At 43.6% G+C, this 24397-nt stretch overlaps 3 protein-coding genes across 8 annotated transcripts; all 3 read left to right on the forward strand.

Moving 5' to 3' along the window:
- The first annotated feature begins 1986 nt into the window (after nucleotides 1-1986).
- Nucleotides 1987-6642, forward strand: LOC118235380 (dehydrogenase/reductase SDR family member 13-like). The gene is made up of 5 exons (XM_035432627.1): nucleotides 1987-2573; nucleotides 3612-3730; nucleotides 3835-3958; nucleotides 5201-5527; nucleotides 5972-6642. The coding sequence occupies exons 1-5, from the start codon at nucleotides 2447-2449 to the stop codon at nucleotides 6223-6225; spliced, it is 951 nt and encodes a 316-aa protein (XP_035288518.1). The 5' UTR covers nucleotides 1987-2446; the 3' UTR covers nucleotides 6226-6642.
- Nucleotides 6643-7310: 668 nt separating this feature from the next.
- On the forward strand, nucleotides 7311-13001 carry LOC118234928 (dehydrogenase/reductase SDR family member 13-like). Its single transcript, XM_035431808.1, has 5 exons — nucleotides 7311-7939; nucleotides 8588-8706; nucleotides 9758-9881; nucleotides 10374-10700; nucleotides 11179-13001. Exons 1-5 carry the CDS (start codon nucleotides 7813-7815, stop codon nucleotides 11436-11438), a joined length of 957 nt encoding a protein of 318 aa, XP_035287699.1. The 5' UTR covers nucleotides 7311-7812; the 3' UTR covers nucleotides 11439-13001.
- A 1213-nt stretch (nucleotides 13002-14214) lies between these two features.
- mrm1 (mitochondrial rRNA methyltransferase 1 homolog (S. cerevisiae)) lies at nucleotides 14215-23416 on the forward strand. Of its 6 annotated transcripts, XM_035432237.1 has the most exons (6): nucleotides 18824-19590; nucleotides 19742-20664; nucleotides 21488-21581; nucleotides 21912-22032; nucleotides 22208-22327; nucleotides 23203-23416. In XM_035432237.1, exons 2-6 carry the CDS (start codon nucleotides 19865-19867, stop codon nucleotides 23250-23252), a joined length of 1185 nt encoding a protein of 394 aa, XP_035288128.1. In that variant the 5' UTR covers nucleotides 18824-19590; nucleotides 19742-19864; the 3' UTR covers nucleotides 23253-23416. The 6 variants fall into 6 exon arrangements, with proteins under 6 accessions (XP_035288127.1, XP_035288125.1, XP_035288123.1 ...); XM_035432236.1 differs by lacking the exons at nucleotides 18824-19590; nucleotides 23203-23416 and adding an exon at nucleotides 14215-14327 and having other exon boundaries at nucleotides 22208-23055; XM_035432234.1 differs by lacking the exon at nucleotides 23203-23416 and having other exon boundaries at nucleotides 18818-18927; nucleotides 22208-23055.
- Nucleotides 23417-24397: the final 981 nt, after the last annotated feature.

Raw genomic sequence — 24397 nt, forward strand, 5'->3', positions numbered from 1 at the left:
ATTATCATTTGTACAGAAATTAATGATTGGTAAATTAAAAATCGAATTGCACTGAGTGGCATTACCTGAAACCTGACCTATGTAGGAGTACCGGTGTCATCCAAGATGCACATGCAGGACCCCCTGAATTATTCTCTTCAGCATTTAATGTCATTTTGGTGTGTAGTGGTTTAGAAACTTAACACAAAATAATGGGAGGGGGTAAATGGCAATATCCTCAAGGAAGTCATGTAGACCAATGACCCTCAACCTTCGTTCCAGAGCACTACAGGGTCAACTGCTTTCTAAAAAGGAAAAAGCCTAATCCGCGCTACTCTTTGTATGTATGCTGATAGTTTTAAGATCTCTTTGTCGGCAACAGAATGCTTCCATGCCCTATCATATAGGCTATATGCAAAGGAGACGGTGCCATCTCTATAAGGGACTGGCAAACCATTACTTTCAAACTCATCCATGGTGTTTACGAAGCAGCGTAAGCCCCATTTATGGTCTTTAGACTAATCCATAGCGTCAAATGTACATTGGTCATTGGACGGACGCCCCGTACATTTTGTGTGCAGCTTAGATAACCGTTCCGTAGTCCACAAGCAGTTCGAATGCACATGGCGAATGCACAAACGCCTGTATTTTATGTAGCCTAACAGAACATTTAGCCAATTGAGTGTTACAGTTTGTCGTCCAAAAACCTGGAAGTGAGTTGGCATTTTTGAGCCATAGGCTATGTTCCCGAAAATAAGGTCTGATTAACATGAGCACAAGAGAGTTTCATTCTACGAGAGAAATTACATCCATCAAGATCTCAACGGTCAATTTCGAAGCTCTTATGTGCTTTAAAAAACTAAGTTGCTCACAAGTTCTTATATTAAAACTACGGTCGCATTTTGCTATTCACCTCTCATGTTTTCAACTTTCCATACTAACCCGTCTGCACGCGACAACCGTTGTAGTTTCAATATAGCAACGTACTTTTTTTAAAGCACATAGTCTAATGGATATGAAAAATAACGGTTGAGATATTAATGGGCGTGGCTTAATTTTTCTCGTAGAACAAAGCGTGAAACTCCTGCGATTGCGTTATCCACACAACTGGTTTTCGGCAGAAAACGGAATCCCTAAGAGAGAAAAAAGCACTGGAAATCTGCCATGGGTCATGGCGAAAGAAACTACTCGCTTTGCAACTCGTAATCGTATATAGTTTACCGGTGGAGTTAAGAAAGGCAACTAAACAAGTAGGGGAGAACCGGGACGAAAGAAACACTTTTCACTTTTATCCCGTTTACTCGAAAGTTAATGGAGATTGAGATGCCATTATTCATGACAAACAACTTGTATGTGTCCTTCACTAATAGCAACTGGAATTTTGTTTCTAGCATAAACAAGTCGGATATAGGCCTATATCAGCCGCAAACAGGATCAGTGCAATGTTTCTTTGGTCCCTGCTGCGGGGGTCGGAAGAAACACTGACTCGGGTCGAAAGAAACAACTGACGAAAAGTGTGCATTAGCGGTCTTATCTCTGTGTTGGTGTTTTTTTATTGCTCATTCCTTTCAGCAAGTGTACTGTTACCCACAATGTCATGTTAGTGTTGAGTCAATAAACAATGTTACTTACAAGTATAAAATCCATGAAATTCATGGATTCCCCCCCACCCCCCAACGATTAAAGTGCAAACAGCAGGACAGAACAACAAATTAAGCTATCTAAAACAAATGAAGTTTGAGCACGGAACAACTGGCTGTTTTTTCTCTAACGATGGGGGAATTAAAAAAGAAAAGAAAACGGTCAATAGGCTACAACATTGACGTTGAATTTATTATTATTTTTTGTTATGTGTCCCCCTCCAGCGGTTGTGGCCCTAAACGACCGCATAGAGTGTTTATGCCAGCGGCCGGCCCTGATTGTAAGCTGCGGTGGGGCAGAAGAAACACTGAGGGGGTCGAAAGAAACTTGTTTCTTTCGTCCCTCCCTCGCTCGCTCGCTCGCTCGCTTTCAACTTGACTGGCAGCCAACACTTGCTAGCATATAACCTATGCTGTCATTTAGTCCACAGTTGTGTTAAGTAAATTATGCATGTTTGGAAAATTCAAGGCATAAACACACTTGTACAACAGAAAAACACTTCCGGTTTCGATATTTTACTTACAGCGGTCAAAAATAACTTTCTTTTATAACTCGACAAAAAAGTGACAGACAGGACTATTTTTTTCTGGAGCAAATGGGTTACACAGTTTGCACATATTGACGTAGTTAAGTCATTCGGGCTCCCGTAATTTTCGCGGAAATCGATGTGTTTCTTTCGTCCCCTGTTTCTTTCGTTCCGGTTCTCCCCTACGCCATAGTTTCCGCAATGTTCAAAGGCGAATAATAATGATCAATAATACAGTATCAATCCTAAATAAAGTATAAAAAAAACTTAAAAGAACTCATATTCAAAGTTGTAGTTACCATGTATACCGCACTATTTATTACAGGGATAGTTGCAGGGATTTATATAATCTGGTACAATGTTTTCATTAAAAGACAGAGGTGTAAAAGCTCTACTACATTGCACGGGAAGACTGCGATCGTAACAGGTGAGTTTTTTATTGTCACTTTTGAGTTTACCTGTGGAAAATAATGATAATGGTTGCAGTAGTTAGTCGTAAATAAGTCAATGGTAAATTAACAGTACAGTTGGACATATTTTCTCTAGCTTTTTAACATAGGCTAATACTTGAATTGAAGATATCTGCAAATGTCAAATCTAATTAAAATTCCTTTTAAAACACCGTCACATATTCTATTCAATTGGAGGGATCTGTTATTCTGTTTTGACTAGTCTAAATTATATTTTTAGATATCTGAGTTAGAATTCCTGGACAAATCTGTTCTACCTTACATGACTGATATTAGGCTTTGCGATGGATATCGGTCTTTATGCTTCGATCGGCGACTGTGTTAACTAGACTTGGTGTGCATGGTTATATCGCTAACTCAGCCTTCTTGGAGAATTGTAATTCATCTGACCTGTGTTCAGTCGTTGTTCCAACGACCTTCTGTATGCACTTTGTATACCGAAGAATCTGCCAAATAGGTCCAAAATATAATGTAGTGTCTTGCAAATCAGATGTGATCAATTGGTCTGGGGCTGTTTTTCATGGTTTGGGTTAGGTCCCTTAGTTCGGGTGAAGGGGAATCTTATTGCTGCAGCATACAATGACTTTCTAGAGAATGGTGCGCTTCCAACTTTGTGGCAAGGGTTTTGGGAAGGCCCTTTCCTGTTTCAGCATGACAATGCCCGTGCACACAAAGCAAGGTCCATAAAGAAATGAGTTTAGTGGGGAAGAACTTAACTGGCCTCCACAGAGCCGTGACATCTACTCTATCAAACACCTTTGGGATGAATTGGAATACCAACGGTGAGCCAGGCTTTACGCCCAACATCAGTGCCCAACCTCACTATACATATTTATCCTGCTTATATTCATTACATAGTGTTTTTTTTTTTTTTTTTTGTACTTCTGAGTTGTCAAAACTGCTTTGGTTACTGCATTCAGGATTGTGTCGCAGGTTTATACCCTGCCATCATTGACCCCTGACCCTTGAATGAACAGTATGGTTGTATCTCTCAGGGGCCAACGCAGGCATTGGAAAGGCCACAGCCCTGGAATTGGCCAGAAGAGGGGCGAGGGTCATCCTGGCCTGCCGAAGTCAGGAAAGAGCAGAGGCTGCCGTCCGTGACATTAAGAGGGTGAGAAGTCAATTGCTTGTAAAAAATTTTTGGCCTTTTTTTTAGTTACTGACCCCAGGTAGATTTGCCATTCCCATTCTCTGAGCGCTGCCCCTGTGCTTCAGGAAAGCGGGAATGCAGAAGTGGTGTACATGCAGCTGGACCTGGCGAGCCTGCAGTCGGTGCGCTCCTTCGCTGAGACCTTCCTAAAGACAGAACCAAGACTGGACCTTCTCATCAACAATGCAGGTAACACCATTTCAGGTTTTGTACAGCAAGGTACACGTTGGATTACATTATTTGCCTTTATTTAGACATAATCACAATCATTTTTACTATCTTTTCTATTTTTATGCATTATAGTCCCTTCGGAGAGTATTTAGACCCCTTCACTTTTTCCACATTGTTATGTTACAGCCTATTTATAAAATGGATTATATTCATTTGTTCTCATCAATCTACACACAATACCGCATAATGACAAAGCAAAAACAGGTTTAGAAATGTTTGCAAATGTATTAAAAATAAAAAATATAAATATCACATTTACAGTATTCAGACCCTTTACTTAGTACTTTGTTGAGGCACCTTTGGCAGCGATTACAGCCTCGAGTCTTCTTTGGTATGACGCTACAAGCTTGGCACACCTGTATTTGGGGTATTTCTTCCATTCTTCTCTGCAGATCCTCTCTAGCGCTGTCCAGTTGGATGGGGAGCATTGCTGCACAGCTATTTTCAGGTCTCTCTAGAGATGTTCAATCGGGTTCAAGTTTGGGCTCTGGCTGGGCCACTCAAGGACATTCACAGACTTGTCCCGAAGCCACTCCTGCGTTGTCTTGGCTATGTGCTTAGGGTCGTTGTCCTGTTGGAAGGTAAACCTTCGCACCAGTCTTAGATCCTAAGCGCTCTGGCGCAGGTTTTCATCAATGATCTCTGCTCCATTCAGCTTTCCCTCAATCCTGACTAGTCTCCCAGTTCTTGCCGCTGAAAAATATCCCCACAGCATGATGCTGCCACCACCATGCTTCACCGCAGGGATGGTATTGGCCAAGTGATGAGCGGTGCCTGGTTTCCTCCAGACGTGGCGCTTGGCATTGTGGCCAGAGAGATCAATCTTGGTTTCATCAGACCAGAGAATCTTGTTTCTCATGGTCTGAGAGTCCTTTAGGTGCCTTTTGGCAAGAAAATAAAAAGAATAAAAATGGATGTAATCCATTTTATAATAAGGCTGTCACGTAACAAAATGTGGAAAAAGTGAAGGGGTCTGAATACTTTCCAAAGGCATTGTATATACATGCAGCTAGATATCTATTGAGGCACTTCTAGTTAAGGATCGTTGTCAGAGGTAATATAGTATCTTGCTTAAGACTCCAAATGTAGTGAACTGTTGTGGGCTTTGGCATTGTGGTTACAGGTTAAATCACTATGCTACACTGCTACCTGAATGTTCTGTGTTAGAACTGATGGGCATTTGATGCATCCCTGGTACAGGACTCATCCTGGAAGGAAAGACAGAGGATGGCTTTGGCATGATCTTTGGTGTCAATCACCTCGGTCACTTCCTGTTAACTCTTCTGCTGCTGGAGCGTCTGAAGGAGTGTGGCTCAAGCCGAGTGATAAATGTGTCCTCCACATCTTACACTTTGGGAGCCATTGATTTCAACTACCTGAGCACTCACAAAGAGCTTGGTGTGGGGGGCAGCAGCTTTCGCCTTTTTAAGTTGTACGGCCACAGCAAGCTGTGCAATATGCTCTTTACTCATGAGCTGGCGAAGAGACTGCAAGGAACCAGTGTCACCTGCTACAGCGTGCATCCAGGTCAGTATACATGAAGGTCAAACATGATCGGAAGCTAGAAGCCGTTAGATTACAACATCTGAGGCGCTACATGCATTGCTTCTGTCCTCTCTATTTCTCTCCATCCTCAAGCACACCTGTTATAAATATTCATAACAAAACTAGAAAATTAGAACGTGTAGCTTCAACACTGGCACAAAACTGCCAGTGCATGTATGCAAAGCTGGAAATCTGGTCAGTATTGAACATATGTGGTTCAAAAGTATTGCTGTCTTTGTTTTCTCTTAAGTTTTTATCTTTGTCTTTAAAAGATGCATTACACACTGCCAGGACAGTTATCTTGTGTCTCAACTCTTTCATTTCCTTAGGTCCAAGCAAGTGTATTTTTAAGAGAATTGTTTGGAGCCTTAGATAATTTCTAACATATGCTTTGTAGAGCCTCACCACAGAATTTCTGTTCCACAGGACCAGTCAAAACGGAAATAACTCGTCACACCATTATATGGTACTTCTACGTTCCTACAAGCTGGCTGTTCACTGTGGACCCAGATTCTGGTGCCCAGACCACCCTGCACTGTGCCCTCCAGGAGGGCATTGAGCCGCTGAGTGGCCGTTACTTCTCCAACTGTGCCGAGGAGGAAGTTCTCCCCAAGGCCAAAGACGACGCGGTGGCCAGGAAGCTGTGGGAAGTGAGCGAGAGACTGAGCGGACTGTCCTGAGAGAACATCAGCACCTGGCCTCCCGCAGTCCTGATGGCTACAGATAGGAAACGTTGTTTTGTACACATGAGCGCTTCGTGGGATTTTGGCAATATCATTTTATATGAAGACCCTAGGCCAGGGGTCTGCAACCCTGGTCCCAGAGAGTTGCAGGGTCTTCTGATTTTTTTAACTTTTTACTGCTACTCAGCACTTAATTAATCAATCAAGGGAGCTGATTACACTGTTAGCTTATCTGGTTTTCGGGGTCTGAATTTTTTTCTGATGCCTGGACGAGGGCTACATACCTTTGCCTAAGCAGAATATGTATTAAAAAATTAATTTGTGAAAAAAAGATTCTCAGCATGAAAAATATGCCATTGTGCGAAACATGATAAACACAGAAGTTCTCTTACCATTAAAATGTACTGCACTATATTCTCTGTGCTTGATGGTGTTCTCAATGGTTTACAGGTCTTTCTTTTGTGATCCTTTTATGACCTGGCCTGTCATGGGTGCAAGTAATATAACTTTCATATGACTGTGCATTTTAATGACCTTCACATTCATAGACTGCCAGTGTTTTCTCTGACCACTACTTATTTCAGCTAATTTTAAAATAAGTAAATTCCCCTGTGAGTTCATTTTCTTGTTCTGATATTCAGTAGATATCTCAGATGCACTAGTGCATTTGTAATCATGGGGCCAATTTAGCTGCAAACAATGAGAGTACAGATTCACGAAATAGCTATGCCAACTTTATAATTACAGCAGGTAATTCTGTAGCCTATTATGCAGTCGTTGCTGAGTTCATAGACTATATGGCACGTACAAAAACTTTAGCGTAATGTAGGCTAATCATTGATCAGTAAAAGTCGATTTTACTGATATCCAAATCTACCTGCCCTCTCTGAGACGAGGATGTGAGGAGATTATTGTATTTCTAACATTTATAACAGGTAGGCTACGACATTGAGTCAAGATACAAATTGATGAAGTATATATATATATAGATATACTCGTACAACCGGGCTATTATATTACATTACATTACATTACATCATTATATCATTTTAAAGGAACGATTACTATCATTTGATTTTAAAAAAACACGCTGTTGTACAATTTAAATGAAAATTTTTGTCGGCTATTGCAACATAGCCACACTTTTAGCCAGGGCCAAAAAATAGCAAAAGCAAAATAGCCTTTTCATACACCGCAATCAAGTCTGAAAACTTTTACTCTCTACATAGCCCACTTAAGTGATTTTAATAAGTAGCCTATAGGCTGTATATCCAAAAATCGATCGGCGCGAATCACGCGGGCCATTACCAATCCTCAATCCTGATTTGTTGTGCGAACTAAGTGGTTCACCAAATGTTTTGTTCTGCAGCACGAATTAACTATTTGGGACCGGTTCGGCAGGTATACCAAAATAGAAGATTCCTCCTCAGCCAGAAAGGAGAGACGCATCTAAAGTCTTAAACCGGTAAAACTAGCGGAAGGAAGAAAAGGGGTTGCCTTATTTGAAGGTGCAGTCACTTCCATTTTTCACAGGGGAACAGAGACTTCGCAGCACCTGGGAATACATTTATCCCAGTCGAGACCATGTTAGCATTAACCTGTGCAATTGTGATTCTGGTTGGAGTTTACATTATTCTAGTGGAAACTCTTTTCAAGAAGTCCACGTGTAAAAGCACTACGGCGATGGCCGGGAAGACTGTGATTATCACCGGTGAGTTTTTATTGGCATACAAATGTAACGATTCGGCATACGGTTGTACAGAGCGTGTTTATTTGTGGTTGGTTGTCTATAACTTGTCTATTTAAAGAAACAGCTTGATAGTGTGTCGCATAGTTTAGCCCATAAATACATGCTCAATCAATTATTCATAAGAATTCAGAATGTGTCTGCATTTACTGACGGTGAAAAGGCGTGGTCCATGTTCACGGCGAAATAGGCTACATTTGGTATGGTTCCATACCTGCGTTGAGCACTTTAAATTGACAGTATGCCCAAACCATAGGCTATCACTGTAGGCTACTGTAGGTTATGTTCTGCGATGGTTTGCCGGTGTGAATGTTGCAACAATCTTTAACCTAGTCAGGTTTTCAGTCATCGGGTAAGTATTGTTGGCGACAGTCAGGTTTTGTGGGTTAACTGGAGTTTCAAACGATGATCTCCAATCAAATGTTACGAACACGTGCAGATTTAATCAGGGTAAAATCAATTGGAAACCAATTTTCAAGTTGTGGAGTAGGTTACACTGGCTGTGGATCTCCCATCAGCACCTGTGTGGCATTTCAATTTTGTGACCACAAAACGTTGTCTCACTGGTGAGCTTGAGCTTAATATTTTATAAATTATTTGTTTCACTCGCAGGGGGTAATACAGGCATTGGGAAGGCCACAGCCGTGGACCTGGCCAGGAGGGGGGCGAGAGTCATCCTGGCCTGCCGAAATCAGCAGAGAGCAGAGGCTGCTGTCAGTGACATTAAGAGGGTGAGTTGTTATAATAGGTGACGCGGGCTGGTGCCCTGATGACTTTTCGTGCAGGTCTTCAACATCTCATTATAACATTTATGTTGCTATGTGTGTCTGTGTATGTCTAAATAGAAGTTACCGAACTATTTACGCATTATCGACGTAGGCCTACTGTGTTAAACAACGGCCGCATTTTCGGTGTCAGATGAGGTCTGCCAACATCTAAAATGCTCCGCATTTATAAAAGGTTTAGTGGCTGAACCTAAGCCGGTTGCATGTGCAGTAAAATCAGTACAATCACACAAGGATGATTGTTTCAACATTTGCGTTTATTTTAACGAGAGATTCCTTCAGTCGTGCTTACCTCTACATTTCCGGGTTTCACTAGCAAACGGAGTGGGTGAAACCAAATGGGTATTTTTAAAAGGATTCCAGGAATTTTGGGACGGTGTGCTATTTGATTTATTATTTACTATTCAGTACCTTTACTGTCATTTTTGTTATTGACCATTTACTTATTTTATATGGTACCGTATGTTTAGCTTTATTATGCTATGCCTTTTAGCTATGATTTATGTTCGATTTGTTGTTAATTGCGGTATTTGTTAGTTTAGTCTGGGGGTGGTACGGCCTTTTAACTTCTAGCCAGGAGTTCCTGCAGTCTGTTTAATTCGGAGTTGACACCATTAAATTCTCCGCAGGCATGCTACATGGGCTGACTAGGTTGGCATGACCAAAAGGCACATTTGCTCCTTCTTGTCTCCTCGTATTTTGCACCGTTTTTATTCGTGTTTTGTCCGTTCTTGCAAATATATTTGCACTGTTACTTTGGGCTCCCTGCTCTCTTCGCTAATAAAATCACTGGTGCACTGCATCTGTGTCTGCATTGCCGTCTCTGCTTCGTTGCCTCCAACCGCCGGTGCACCCTGACAATGGGGGGTTTTCTCCGTCCACTGTATTTTGTAGTATTTCTCTTAATGAATTATACATTTGACCACTCAAGTCAGTAGCCTTTGGGAAAAGGGGAAATTCTGGATTCTTGAAACTGAGCAGGAATCCTGCTTTCCAGGAGAGTAGAAATGCAGAAGTGGTGTACATGCAGCTGGACCTGGGGAGCCTGAAGTCGGTGCGCTCCTTCACTGAGACCTTCCTAAAGACAGAACCAAGACTGGACCTTCTCATCAACAATGCAGGTCAGCCTTTAGTTGGAAGACTGATGGGAGAAGTGTGTGTGTGTGTGTGTGTGTGTGTGTGTGTGTGTACGGGGATAAACATGCTCAGCTCTTAGCAGTTTGAGCCATTTCGGGTCAATTGCAGTATTCTTAGCTGGAGTTTAAACCTCTAGACCCCGGGACTTGCATTTCAACTGGAATAGCTAATCCTTATTCCACAGCTTTGGATAGCTACTCCAGTTATGTGGTCTAGGTCTGAGGTTTAAACTCCAGCTAAGTGCACTGCAATTGACCCTGTATGTCTTACCCCAAGCATGCATGCTAGTGTACTGATTGGAACTAAGCCAGGTGTGCACTAGGATGTACCACTCAGTACGCTTGGTGAATAACCTGGAATGACATACACTGTTACGCACGAAGAATGCTCTTTGTTACCCTAAACCGTGTCTGTGTACCTCTCTGAAAAGCACAGTGTAATTACTGCTGATTAACTTGCACTATTTCATTCTTCAGGCTTGGTGGGAGATGGGCGCACTGAAGACGGGTTTGGGATTGAGTTGGGGGTCAATCACCTGGGTCACTTCCTCCTGACCTGCCTCCTCCTGGACCGGCTGAAGGAGGGCGGCGGGGGGCGCGTGGTCACTCTGTCCTCCATGGCCTACCGCTGGGGCAGAATAGACTTTGACTCCCTCATTTCTAACAAGGACCTGGGCACTGGGAGGTACAGCTGGCAGTTCTTCCAGGCATACTGCAACAGCAAACTCTGCAATGTCCTCTTTACTCACGAGCTGGCCAAGAGGCTAAAGGACACCAATGTCTCCTGCTACAGTGTTCACCCAGGTAAGCCACAATTCATCAATATGGGATGCATTAACTGTCTAAACTACTGCTTGTATTTTTTCCATAGATTGCGTTGTTGCCGTTCTCGTTGTGTTAGTGTTAATCAGTTTAACCTTCAGGGTCCAAGTTGAACTATGCGGTTGTTCCCTGCACTTGGACCGGTACTTCTCTCTAAGGGTTTTCGTCATACTTGTTCCTGGTTATGGTTATACACTTTGTCGTACGTCGCTCTGGATAAGAGCGTCTGCCAAATGCCTGTAATGTAATGTAATGTGTAGCTGTTTTGACAGTGAATTGTCTACCATTATAAACCTGTTCACAGGCCTTGTGCCTAGTAACGATTAGGTTGTGGGTTCAGCCCTTGGGGCACCGCATTACCTAATGGGTGCCTACAACCTGTATGCTTTGAGATGCAACTTTGGAGTGGGGTCGTTCTGTGATGGAGACGCAACCCTGATGGCTTGCTGCCTTTGCACAGGGGTTGTTAGGACGGAGCTTTCCCGGAATGTCGGCCTGTGGCAGAAGGTGTTTATCGAGCCGGTGGCCAGACTGTTGTTCCTGGACCCAGTGGCCGGTGCCCAGACCACCCTCCACTGCGCCCTCCAGGAGGGCATCGAGCACCTGAGCGGGCGCTATTTCTCCTGCTGCGCTCCACTGGAGGTTTGCGCCAACGGCAAAGACGACGCGGTGGCCAGGAAGCTGTGGGAAGTGAGCGAGAGACTGAGCGGACTGTCTTAAGGGCGCGTAAGCGCCTGGCTTCCTGCTGCGCTGCAGAGGATGCTGGGAAGAAAAACAGAAGGCCATTCGCACACAAGATGCGGTTGTGTTAACCGCTGTGTGCTTGAAGCAGCATGATGTTTTGCCTGGAGTATTTTGTGCCCTACATTATCTTTTTTTTTTTTCTTTTTTTTTCTTGCTGTTGTATGTAATTAAATGTACATTTTTAAGAGATGTGAATAAGTTGAATTAAAGTGAGCTGATTATGGTATTAAGTGTTGTTGCGTGTTTTGGATTGTCCATGGGTAGAATTATCCCACATTTACAAAATACAATTGTGCCTTCCTTGGAATATGCACTATTTGGGTGTTTAAACTGAGGATATTGTGTGGGGAAAAATGGTGAGTGGCTTACCTGTGCATTTAGAAATGTGATTGGAGGGACAAATTCCTTAAAAACACAGCAGTGATATGTAAAACATGCATTTTTTGTAAGATTGCAAATGATGGCTCTCTTCAGTCTTTTGTTACCCTAAAAATAATTGTGAAAAAATTATTTTCCTTTTCAGTAATTGGAAAGCACACCTGTGACTAAGGCAGCAATCGAAGTGGTCTGAGTGCAGAAATGTTCCGTGTGTACAGTTTGAGTTACTCAGTTGCAGTTCAGCGATAAATGAACCAGCCATTTTAACTAGAGGTCAGCAAGGTGTCTGTACAATATAAATATCTGTCTTTATGTCATGCCAGGATGTCTTGAGTGCAACAGTCTCCAGTTGCATGTGCCACAGGAAATAGGATGAAACAAAAGGCACAGTGCTGCTGAACAAGTGGTTTTGGAGTTACTGGCTGTGTATTTTCTTGCTCTAAGCCGCAACCCCCCCCAATGCCCAGCCAGCCAATGTACAGTAAAACCAACAAGTCTAGTTCTATAAAATCTAAATGGCCTACTATTGTACACAAAAACTGTCTGGGCTAATCAAAACATACACTAAAACTGAAATAATGTTTTAAGGTGTGAAGTATCCTGTTTAAACCATATCTCTGGGGAAATAATGTTTTTAAAAGTGTAGGGCAGTTTACAGAAGTGCGCCCCTTATCAGACCCCTGAAGGAAAACAGGGACAGGGATTCAGCAGGGTGTGATAGAGACAGTGTTCAGTTGCAAAACATCCTACTGGATTAGCATTATGTAAACTTTAGGTTCTCCAAAATACAGTGTAATCATGTTTGTTATTGTGGTAAATTTGATGTCACAGGGAACAAGTTGGTGTCTTGTCTTCGCTGGTGACTAAAAATCTTGGTACCTATGGGTCAGCGCCCAGCCTGATACAAAGGTTAGCCTGGTGTGGTACGCTCAGCACAAGCAGGATCTTTGATTTACTGTTTTGCTATGATCGTGTATTTATTTGATGACTTGGGATTTTTCTTTGATCTTTGGATGTATAAGGGGAGATGGTTCGAGAAGACTCATCAACACAGTCTCCGGCGCATCACACGTGTATAGCCATTCAACTCCTAACGCATTCTTCACCCTTGTATTTTTCCACTATTGAACACACTGTACAATAAACTTCATTCACTTCAACCTGGCGTTCCTCTTTGAATCTTATCACTGCCATAGTCGCTCGTCGTAACAAGATGCACAATTTTATCTATGCAGGTTACACAAGCCAGGCGCACGTCTGCATCTACCAATCTACCAAGATAGATAGTGATCCGTACACTGTGGTGGAAGGTAGTCCCCTCCTATGCATAACTGTCAGCACAGAGGAAAGGTTAAAACATCATTTTGGAGTCAAATAACCAAGATAACAATAAATTAATCCCATCACAGTAGCACCAGATAAGACTACACATATTCTTTTGCCACTCAGATACTTCCGCTGTTTGGTTTATCTGAGGGGTTTCTTACAAAAGTAAAGTGAGAATTTATTATGGAAGGGCACAAAGCCACTTTTCACAATAGTATAACTGACTTTCATTGCTTTTTTGTTAGATTTGGTACGCAAAACAATTACATCTCCCTTTTTATTTTAGATATCTAAGTACTTGTACAGCTACACATTTGACAAAGGCATTTTACTTGACACATCTATAATTGCGAAGGATCCAGTGGCCAGAAAGGGAAGTTGGATTATCCTATTTTTTTGCATCTCCCATTTATTACGCAATTATTATTTTCAATTTTTTTTTTGTCCCAACAATACATGAGCTGCTAGGTGACCTGTCTTTCACTGCTGGAGATTGATAAGGTGATGAAACCTCTGGAGGCGCCTCTGTGTATTCATCAGACAGGCCACACAGGTTCCCCAGCCATGTGGCTCTCACCTTTAGTCCGATTCCTCGAGCTCCTGCGTTTTGGGAACGTGAGCACAATGGGGTGGCGCACGTGGGAGGCCTGCAGTCTACGTCATTTTGCTACAATTAAAAAAAAAAAAAATCTTGTTTGGAATGAGGTAATGGAAATGTGAACTGAAGTGCATTTTTCACATTCATTTGCATGCGTCATCATATGTCACTCCTTCCTTTTACACAATTCCTTAATAATTCAATAGTTCCATAGACCTTAGGGCACACATTCGCTTCATATAAAATGTAAAATTAAATCACTAATGTGAAATCGAAACATGCGCCCAAATACAACAATCTTATTTCACATAGTTCGTATTCAGAAAATCAGATGCAGTAGTAAGAACGATCGAAATTCTTAAAATCGCCAGGAGAGGGCAATGTGTCATTTCTTTTCAGGTTTACCCTCAGAAAAGTTCTACTTCCTGATATGAGCACGTGGGAGGCGTGTTAGCACAGAGAAGAGAAGCGGCAATGAATTGACCCGACTACGCTAGCATTTATACCTTAACTGAACTTATGTACAGTGTAACGTTAGTGATTAAAACTCCACAGATTCGTGAGTACGTTTACGCGTCAAGATATAACGTCAATTAGTTTGTCACACATGTACCTTAATCATGTAGGTAGCTAGCTGAACAACTTAAAGGATGCGCAACTCATCTAAAACCGAGATTGGTAACCGTAGCCAGAAGCAGTAACATGTTTGCGGCATGGAAAGCCTTAGGGGTGATTGATACTTTGTAGCTCACTTAGGTTACCAGGTACCGTTGAAATTGTACTAACTTACCTAGCTGGGTAGATGGTGTTTGCCTAGTGGGGTAACTAAAGCTAACGTTATACGATTACACAATATTAACTACACTAGGGTCTTTTAACGTTGGAATAAAGTCTCGTGGGGTAATGGTTCTCAGCCTTTTTGCTCCCAAGACCCCCCCCATGTCCACGGAAATATTGGCGCATAAAAGTGAGTTTAAAAAATCCGTTGTAGTAATCCTAAAATATTTACAAAGCAAAAATACTTTTTTTATTTGCTTTTTCCCATTCTTAGCAATCATCCTACCATCAGCAGCATGATGTTTTGCCTGGAGTATTTTGTGCCCTACATTCTTTTTTTTTTTTTTTTCCTTGCTGTTGTATGTAATTAAATGTACATTTTTAAGAGATGTGAATAAGTTGAATTAAAGTGAGCTGATTATGGTATTAAGTGTTGTTGTGTGTTTTGGATTGTCCATGGGTAGAATTATCCCACATTTACAAAATACAATTGTGCCTTCCTTGGAATATGCACTATTTGGGTGTTTAAACTGAGGATATTGTGTGGGGAAAATGGTGAGTGGCTTACCTGTGCATTTAGAAATGTGATTGGAGGGACAAATTCCTTAAAAACACAGCAGTGATTTGTAAAACATGCATTTTTTGTAAGATTGCAAATGATGGCTCTCTTCAGTCTTTTGTTACCCTAAAAAAAATTGTGAAAAGATTATTTTCCTTTTCAGTAATTGGAAAGCACACCTGTGACTAAGGCAGCAATTGAGGTGGTCTGAGTGCAGAAATGTGTTCCGTGTGTACAGTTTGAGTTACTCAGTTGCAGTTCAGCGATAAATGAACCAGCCATTTTAACTAGAGGTCAGCAAGGTGTCTGTACAATATAAATATCTGTCTTTATGTCATGCCAGGATGTCTTGAGTGCAACAGTCTCCAGTTGCACGTGCCACAGGAAATAGGATGAAACAAAAGGCACAGTGCTGCTGAACAAGTGGTTTTGGAGTTACTGGCTGCGTATTTTCTTGCTCTAAGCCGCAACCCCCCCCCCCCCCCCCCCAATGCCCAGCCAGCCAATGTACAGTAAAACCAACAAGTCTAGTTCTATAAAATCTAAATGGCCCACTATTGTACACAAAAACTGTCTGGGCTAATCAAAACATACACTAAAACTGAAAAAATGTTTTAAGGTGTGAAGTATCCTGTTTAAACCATATCTCTGGGGAAATAATGTCTTTAAAAGTGTAGGGCAATTTACAGAATTGCGCCCCTTATCAGACCCCTGAAGGAAAACAGGGACAGGGATTCAGCAGGGTGTGATAGAGACAGTGTTCAGTTGCAAAACATCGTACTGGATTAGCATTGTGTAACTTTAGGTTCTCCAGAATACAGTGTAATCATGTTTGTTATTGTGGTAAATTTGATGTCACAGGGAACAAGTTGGTGTCTTGTCTTCGCTGGTGACTAAAAATCTTGGTACCTATGGGTCAGCGCCCAGCCTGATGCATCTTTGATTTACTGTTTTGCTATGATCGTGTATTTATTTGATGACTTAGGATTTTTCTTTGATCTTTGGATGTATAAGGGGAAATGGTTCGAGAAGACTCGTGAATACGGTCTCCGGCGCATCACACGTGTATAGCCATTCAACTCCTAACGCATTCTACACCCTTGTATTTTTCCACTATTGAACACACTGTACAATAAACTTCATTCACTTCAACCTGGCATTCCTCTTTGAATCTTATCACTGCCATAGTCGCTCGTCGGAACAAGATGCACAATTTTATCTATGCAGGTTACACAAGCCAGGCGCACGGCCGCATCTACCAAGATAGATAGTGATCCTGTAGGAAAATTTTGAGACTCCCCATGATTGAGATGACGTCACATGTTAAAGTGAGGGTATTCCCATCAATGTTGATCAAACTGTTTCCTCCAAACTCTCGATGCTGCATGATAAAAATATATCACGTATAACTATACACTCATATAATCAATATGTAATCCAATAAATCTATATCAGTAGTTGCAGCAAAGCTTATGGAAACGCAAGAAACCACAGTATCCACTGTAGAAAAAAGGCAAACGCAGAAGGCTTAAGAAAAATCACACTTACTCACTCAGCAGAAAACACTAATCAAATACTAATCATACACTATTGCCAATAATTTCAACAGATAACACTAGCCAAAAAACTAATCATATATTGCTAAAATATAATCCAAAAACTAACAAAACGCTATTACCAAATAGAAGTGCTAGAAGACTAATACTTTACCGTGACCCCTGTGTAACCTGAATAAAGTAGAAAAATACAGGAGGCTATAACTCTGTAACTTGTATGCTTAATGAAAAATTACAGAAGGCTGTGACTTGTATGCATAATGGAAAATTACAGAGTAAAGACTGATATTTTTCTAAGGGAAAGTTGGGGTAACTTTCCACAATGATGATATCACCTAAGAACAGAAAATCATTGTGGTGCCAAGAAGGTCAGGTTGACCCAAGAGCAGGAAATTAAAATCATTATGGTGCCAAGAAGACCGGATGGCTGGTATTTTTAGAAATGTGTTAAGGGGAGTTGTGGGGTACAATTTGTGTATAAAATGTATGCAAAACTGACAATCGAGGTTCAATTCGGCTGAATTGATCCGGCTTTATGCACCTGTGCAAATAAAGTCTAACCTTTCTGAAGAGCTTGCTGCTGTTGTGTCTTTTCCCTCGTGAAATTGTTTTCTACAGATTGGCGTTGAAGTCTGTCGGTTCCTAGACACGACAATACAAAGGTTAGCCTGGTGTGGTATGCTCAGCACAAGCAGGATCTTTGATTTACTGTTTTGCTATGATCGTGTATTTATTTGATGACTTGGGATTTTTCTTTGATCTTTGGATGTATAAGGGGAGATGGTTCGAGAAAACTCGTGAACACGGTCTCCGGCGCATCACACGAGTATAGCCATTCAACTCCTAACGCATTCTTCACCCTTGTATTTTTCCACTATTGAACACACTGTACAATAAACTTCATTGACTTCAACCTGGTGTTCCTCTTTGAATCTTATCACTGCCATAGTCGCTCGTCGGAACAAGATGCACAATTTTATCTATGCAGGTTACGCCAGCCAGGCGCACGTCTGCATCTACCAATCTACCAAGATAGATAGTGATCCGTACACTGTGGTGGAAGGTAGTCCCCTCCTATGCATAACTGTCAGCACAGAGGAAAGGTTAAAACATAATTTTGGAGTCAAATAACCAAGATAACAATAAATTATTCCCATCACAGTAGCACCAGATAAGACTACACATATTCTTTTGCCACTCAGATACTTTCGCTGTTTGGTTTATCTGAGTGGTTTCTTACAGAAGTAAAGTGAGAATTTATTATGGAATGGCACAAAGTCACTTTTCACAATAGTATAACTGACTTTCATTGCTTTTTTGTCAGATTTGGTACTCAAAACAATTACATCTCCCTTTTTATTTTAGATATCTAAGTACTTGTACAGCTACACATTTGACAAAGGCATTTTACTTTACACATCTATAATTGCGAAGGATCCAGTGGCCAGAAAGGGAAGTTGGATTATCCTATTTTTTTTGCATCTCCCATTTATTACGCAATTATTATTATTCTTTTTTTTTTTTTTTTGTCCCAACAATACATGAGCTGCTAGGTGACCTGTCTTTCACTGCTGGAGATTGATAAGGTGATGAAACCTCTGGAGGCGCCTCTGTGTATTCATCAGACAGGCCACACAGGTTCCCCAGCCATGTGGCTCTCACCTTTAGTCCGATTCCTCGAGCTCCTGCGTTTTGGGAACGTGAGCACAATGGGGTGGCGCACGTGGGAGGCCTGCAGCCTACTTCATTTTGCTACAATTTTTTTTTTTTTTTAAATCTTGTTTGGAATGAGGTAATGAAAATGTGAACTGAAGTGCATTTTTCACATTCATTTGCATGCGTCATCATATGTCACACCTTCCTTTTACACAATTCCTTAATAATTCAATAGTTCCATAGACCTTAGAGCACACATTCGCTTCATATAAAATGTAAAATTAAATCAGTAATGTGAAATCGAAACATGCGCCCAAATACAACAATCTTATTTCACATGGTTCGTATTCAGAAAATCAGATGCAGTAGTAAGAACGATCGAAATTCCTAAAATCACCAGGAGAGGGCAGTGTGTCATTTCTTTTCAGGTTTACCCTCAGAAAAGTTCTACTTCCTGATATGAGCACGTGGGAGGCGTGTTAGCACCTATTTTTTACAGTCTCTGGTTAGCACAGAGAAGAGAAGCGGCAATGAATTGACCCGACTACGCTAGCATTTATACCTTAACTGAACTTATGTACAGTGTGACGTTAGTGATTAAAACTCCACAGATTCGTGAGTACGTTTACGCGTCAAGATATAACGTCAATTAGTTTGTCACACATGTACCTTAATCATGTAGGTAGCTAGCTGAACAACTTAAAGCATGCGCAACTCATGTAAAACCGAGATTGGTAACCGTAGCCAGAAGCAGTAACATGTTTGCGGCATGGAAAGCCTTAGGTGTGATTGACACTTTGTAGCTCACGTAGGTTACCAGGTACCGCTGAAATTGTACTAACTTACCTAGCTGGGTATATGATGTTTGTCTAGTGGGGTAACTAAAACTAACGTTATACTATTACACAATATTAACTACACTAGGGTCTTTTAACGTTGGAATAAAGTCTCGTGGGGTAATGGTTCTCAGCCTTTTTGCTCCCAAGACCCCCCCCATGTCCACGGAAATATTGGCGCATAAAAGTGAGTTTAAAAAATCCGTTGTAGTAATCCTAAAATATTTACAAAGCAAAAATACTTTTTTTATTTGCTTTTTCCCATTCTTAGCAATCATCCTACCATCTCAAGGACTCCTGGCAGATCCCTGAGGCCCCCTTTTGGGCCCTGGTTCCCCCTGTTGAGAACCACTGCTTCTAACACATTAAAATGTGCAAATGGATAACAGCCATTTTGAGTGTCACTCCTGGGAATTTTAAGATCAGGCAGTGGTACAGACCAGTGAGGGTCACAGAATATAAACCCTGTTGAACAAAGTAGGCTACTTTATGGCATGAATATGGCTCACTGACTATTCTGAGGTCCCCAAGAGTCATGTTTCTGCAGTGAATTGTTTATTTAGCCTAAACTAAACATGTTTCTGTCTCCATAGGTGGAGCGATTCTTTCGTTCATTCAGAATACTACCGGATTAGTTTTTTTTGGCATCAGGCCTTCCTATTTTACCGAAATTCACAGACCACAGGTGTGAGTAGGTGGTTTACCTGGGAACGAACATGCGCCTGTCACAGTGGATTTACAGATGCGCCCGCTACACTGGAGATGCTATCCTGAGGTCGGGTGTAGTTGGACGTCCACAGCGGCGGTTCTACCGCTGTTCCGTGATGCTGTTGAGCTCGGACGATGACGGCTCTGAGCTAGCGGAGGGTCGGGGGCGCAGCGTCCCGGGCCCCGGCAGCGCCCGCGTCGCGCCTCCCGGAAAGCCGCTCGGGGCAGGCGGCGGGAAGGCCGCTAAGCGGCGTCCCGCGAAGCCGGAAAACCAGGCGAAGCAGGCCGGCTCAGAGCCGGGGCTCAGGCCCAAAAGCAGGCTCTCGCTCGACCTCCAGAGGCTGAGCCAGGACGACCTCGCGGAGGCGGAGCCTGAGGCCGACGGAGGACAGGCCGGGGTCCGCCGGAGGACGGAGGTGCTCTTCGGCGCGGCGCCCTGCCTGCTCGCTCTCGCCCGGGGCCGCCGGGTGATGCACCGGCTGTTTGTGAAAGGAAACGGCGCCCCCCAGAGGCCGGCCCTGCAGCAGGCCAGCGAGGAGGCCCGCAGGCGGATGGTGCCGATCCAGCCGGCCAGCAGGAAGGAGCTGGACGGGCTGTGCTCAGGACGGGTCCACCAGGGCCTGTGCCTGGAGGCCTCTCCCCTGGAATACCTCACAGACGAGGGGGACGCAGGGGCAGCTGGGGACCACAGTGAGCCACCTCTCTGGCTGGTCCTGGAAGGGGTCCAGGACCCCATGAATCTGGGTGCTATTCTGCGCTCTGCATACTTCCTAGGGGTGGACAGGATTGTTAGCAGCATCCGCAACAGGTATGTCTCCTTTCAGTGAAGCATCCTTCTACTCGAACCGCATGTGCTTTATTTCCGCATCTCTCGGTGAGTTGTTTCTGTGGCTGTGGTCGTGTTAACTTAGGACTCAGTGTTTTTTAGGCAGAAAAGAAGAACGCAAGGAAAAATACGCTGCGTTCTATAAATGCAAATCTTCCCGGGTCTTTCTTTAACATTACAGTGGGCGATGACGCAGACTTGAACCACAACAAAGTCTAATTACTGATGTTTCTTTTTTGAGCCAGTCATTTTTCGGTGTCTGTGTTGTTTGCTGATCACAGTATGTACACTTTGGTTGCATTGCGAGATCCAAACAGAACGCGCTTTATTTGAATGTTGAAAATGAGATGTCCCGCTCCACCTAGCTTATTTGAATAAATTAAAACGGTACTTGCTCCCAGGGTTTTAAAAATGTTATTAGCCTGTGTGGCAAACACTCATTTAAATCAGAATGCCAAAGCATTATTTGTAGCTTATTTCATCTCACTAATCTCACGATTCCATCCCGCGTCTATTACAAGTGTCGTACAATTATGACTGACATACATTTATTGTGTTATTTTTGTGGATTGGTATATTATGGCGAAATAGTTATTTTTATCAGAACGCATTTGAATTGGTGTAAAACACAGATTCTGAAATGTCCTGCATTCTGAAGATGCAAGATTCCATTAGCTAGCACGACCACTGCTGACGGCTGTCTTCCGTGGTTTTTTTTAACATAAGGCAGGTCATGTGTTTTTGCTTTAGGTGCACCACAGCTGGTTTCTTAGCACATTATTACAAATGTTGTTTTTCCTCCTAGCTGTCCTTTGACACCAGTCGTGAGCAAAGCCAGTTCAGGTGTGATGGAGATTGTGGAAGTGTATGGCTACGAGAACCTGGCTGACATGCTGAAGGTATTCCTATTTTGTTTTTCAGAACATCTTCTGTGAGATTTGTATTCTTGTTCCATTCGCATCCACCAGGGGGCAGGAGCATGCCACCGTGTTGCATTCAGCTGGTTTTTTTTTGTGTGATCCAGGAACATGCAATGTACTTTGCTGAAGCTGACAGGTTCCTGTTATGCAGACCTATAACTCATGTTCTTTGGTTCAGAATCCAGAGCTGTTACCATTTCTCCTCACTCCTTCTGTATGTGGGTCTATATGAACATGACTTACAGACCTGGCACAGTGCCCGTGGTCCACAGTGAGGTGAAGCTGACATCTTCTTCTCTGTGCTGTCAGTCGAAGGTGGGCCAAGGCTGGCAGGTTATCGGCACGGTGGGGGCTGCGGAGGTGGGCGTGGACGTGCCTGTCCATCACTGCTCTGATTTCGTGCTGACCACGCCCACGCTGTTGCTGATAGGTGAGACTGTGGCCCTCTGTCCCTGTGACCTCACGTTCTTTTGATCCATGCTGTGCTCCTCGGTACCCAGCTCCACCGGCTCTCGCGTGTGAGGCCAGCGCGTGTTCCTGCGAGCGTTCGGGTCATCGCCGCGTGTGTGCGGGGGCCCCCTTTGATCTCTGGTGTCCCTCCCCAGGTGGGGAGGGTCCCGGCCTGTCCCCTGACCTTCAGCGGCTTTGCCACGCCCTGCTCACCATCCCGCCCTGCCGCGAGCTGCACCCTGCCGTCGAGTCCCTCAACGTCTCCGTAGCGACAGGTACTGTGGCCCCTCTCGGACGAACACGGAGCCCTCCGGCTACCACTGCACTCTTAATTCCCCAGCCATGCACTCTCATACGTCTGGCACAGTGAGCTGCATATTAACCTGTCAGTCATACACTGAGTATACAGTTATAAAATGTTTAAAAGTATATTATTGCTAATTGACTTTTTTTTATTAGAGGAGAGCAGATAATCTGTCCTCCGTAGGCATTTATTCCATATTATTCAGACGAGGGAAAGCAAAGACGGGTTCAGACTGAGGTAGGATCATGGTGCAGAAAGTGCCTGATCCAGGATTTGTATTTGCATATGGGTTGAGATTTGGCTGTCCTGTAGACTCCAGCACACGGTATCCTACTGTGACTTGTTTTAACTATGAATGAAGGTGGTAAGTGGGTTATAAGATACTTCTCCTTTGGTTGTTCTTAAAACACTTCAGTCATGAAGCGACAGAGCTTCAAGTGTAAATATCAACCTGGCTTTAATTAAGCCTATAAACTATTCTGAATGAACTGGAAGTCTGTTCTTAAAAATTCAACATTTTTTTTAACCATTCAAATTTTTATTGGCCGTCTACTGCCTGCTCTAACATAAAAAAAGCTCATAAAATTATTAGAAGCTATTTTATAATTTATTTCCTAGAACTACACTTTCCTACTAGAAATGCACATATAAAAAATGGCTGCTTGTTAACTGGCTTGCTCTACCACAACTTGATCGATACAGATTTATAATGGTCGCCGTATTGCAGGAGAAATGTACGCTGCGTGTAGTGTAGCGTGCTGCACATGTTGAGATGTTGATGTCAGAGGTTGTGCTGCTCGGCACTGAACATCCCTCCTTTTCTGTCTCCTCCTCTGCGCTGCGTAGGCATCCTGGTGCACTCGCTGCTGTCGTCGCGGACGAAAGGGCGTCGATGACCACGGCGGGGTGTTTGTTTTGGACGAGCTCCCGGGCCCCTCAGTACAGTGCTTAGAACGGATTACAGCATCAATTAGCCGTCGGCGCGCCGCGGGGCCGCGGATTGATTGGGTATGCTAATGCGGACGTGGCGGCGGGTCTGGCGGGTTTTGGCCGAGCGGGCGGGGGCCGCCGCGGAGGCCCGCTCTCTCGGGTCGCTGAGCCGCGCCGCCGCGCCGCCTCGGAACGCTGGTCTCCCCGGCAACTGCAGGGGGGGGGGGGGGGCGGCGATGACGTCACGGCTCTCGGGCTCTGGAAACCGCACGCGGGCGAAACGGGCGAACTGGAACATGGCCGCCGTTTGCGCCACGTACGCATCCCTCCTGCATACGTATCCCTTCTGCGCACGTACCCCTTCTGCGTATGTATCCCTTCTGCGCACGTACCCCTTCTGCGTATGTATCCCTTCTGCACACACATCCCTTCTACGTATGTATCCCTTCTGCATACGTACCCCTTCTGCGTATGTATCCCTTCTGCATACGTACCCCTTCTGCGCACGTACCCCTTCTGAAGGAGGCACTTGTGGTTTCGGAGCTTCCCGTAATGTTGCTCACAGAAATGGAGAGCGGGGGACTGTAAAACTGCGCTCGTTTCGTAGGACTGATTGGCTCCTCATATGCAGAGCCTGCTGTGGCTGCAGTTAAGCTGTGCCTCGTCTCCAGCAGGCTCTGCATCATGCCTTACAGCAGCTTTATGGCTCTGCCTCTGCCCGCACTGTGTCTCTGCTGGGCTGTAGCTGGGGCCTCTTCCCTCTGTGTGTGTGTGTGTGTGTGTGTGTGTGTGTGTGTGTGTGTGTGTGTGTGTGTGTGTGTGTGTGTGTGTGTGTGTGTGTGTGTGTGTGTGTGAGGTGAGTGTGATTGAGTGTGAGTGTGAGTGTGAGTGTGAGTGTGAGTGTGAGTGTGTGTGTGTGTGTGTGTGGTGTGTGTGTGTGTGTGTGTGTGTGTGTGTGTGTGTGTGTGTGTGTGTGTGTGTGTGTGTGTGAGTGTGAGTGTATTTGTGCGTGTTTGTGCATTGGGCTACAGCCACCGTATGAAATGTGCTATATAAATAAAGATTGATTGATTGATTGATTGGTTGTGTGTTTGTGTGTATGTGTGTGTGT

The sequence above is a fragment of the Anguilla anguilla genome, chromosome 9 (assembly GCF_013347855.1).
Source record: "Anguilla anguilla isolate fAngAng1 chromosome 9, fAngAng1.pri, whole genome shotgun sequence".
NCBI classification, from domain to species: Eukaryota; Metazoa; Chordata; class Actinopteri; order Anguilliformes; family Anguillidae; genus Anguilla; species Anguilla anguilla.

What these genes read in the sequence shown, in the direction of transcription:
- LOC118235380 (XM_035432627.1), top strand. Translation starts at nt 2,447, where the DNA reads ATGTATACCGCACTATTTATTACAGGGATAGTTGCAGGGATTTATATA. An exon ending in CCGTCCGTGACATTAAGAGG is followed by an intron (nt 3,731 to 3,834) that starts GTGAGAAGTCAA and finishes CCTGTGCTTCAG; the next exon opens with GAAAGCGGGAATGCAGAAGT. An exon ending in CTGCTACAGCGTGCATCCAG is followed by an intron (nt 5,528 to 5,971) that starts GTCAGTATACAT and finishes TCTGTTCCACAG; the next exon opens with GACCAGTCAAAACGGAAATA.
- LOC118234928 (XM_035431808.1), top strand. Translation starts at nt 7,813, where the DNA reads ATGTTAGCATTAACCTGTGCAATTGTGATTCTGGTTGGAGTTTACATT. An exon ending in GAAGACTGTGATTATCACCG is followed by an intron (nt 7,940 to 8,587) that starts GTGAGTTTTTAT and finishes TTTCACTCGCAG; the next exon opens with GGGGTAATACAGGCATTGGG. An exon ending in CTGCTACAGTGTTCACCCAG is followed by an intron (nt 10,701 to 11,178) that starts GTAAGCCACAAT and finishes GCCTTTGCACAG; the next exon opens with GGGTTGTTAGGACGGAGCTT.
- mrm1 (XM_035432236.1), top strand. Translation starts at nt 19,865, where the DNA reads ATGCGCCTGTCACAGTGGATTTACAGATGCGCCCGCTACACTGGAGAT. An exon ending in GTTAGCAGCATCCGCAACAG is followed by an intron (nt 20,665 to 21,487) that starts GTATGTCTCCTT and finishes TTTTCCTCCTAG; the next exon opens with CTGTCCTTTGACACCAGTCG. An exon ending in GCCCACGCTGTTGCTGATAG is followed by an intron (nt 22,033 to 22,207) that starts GTGAGACTGTGG and finishes GTCCCTCCCCAG; the next exon opens with GTGGGGAGGGTCCCGGCCTG.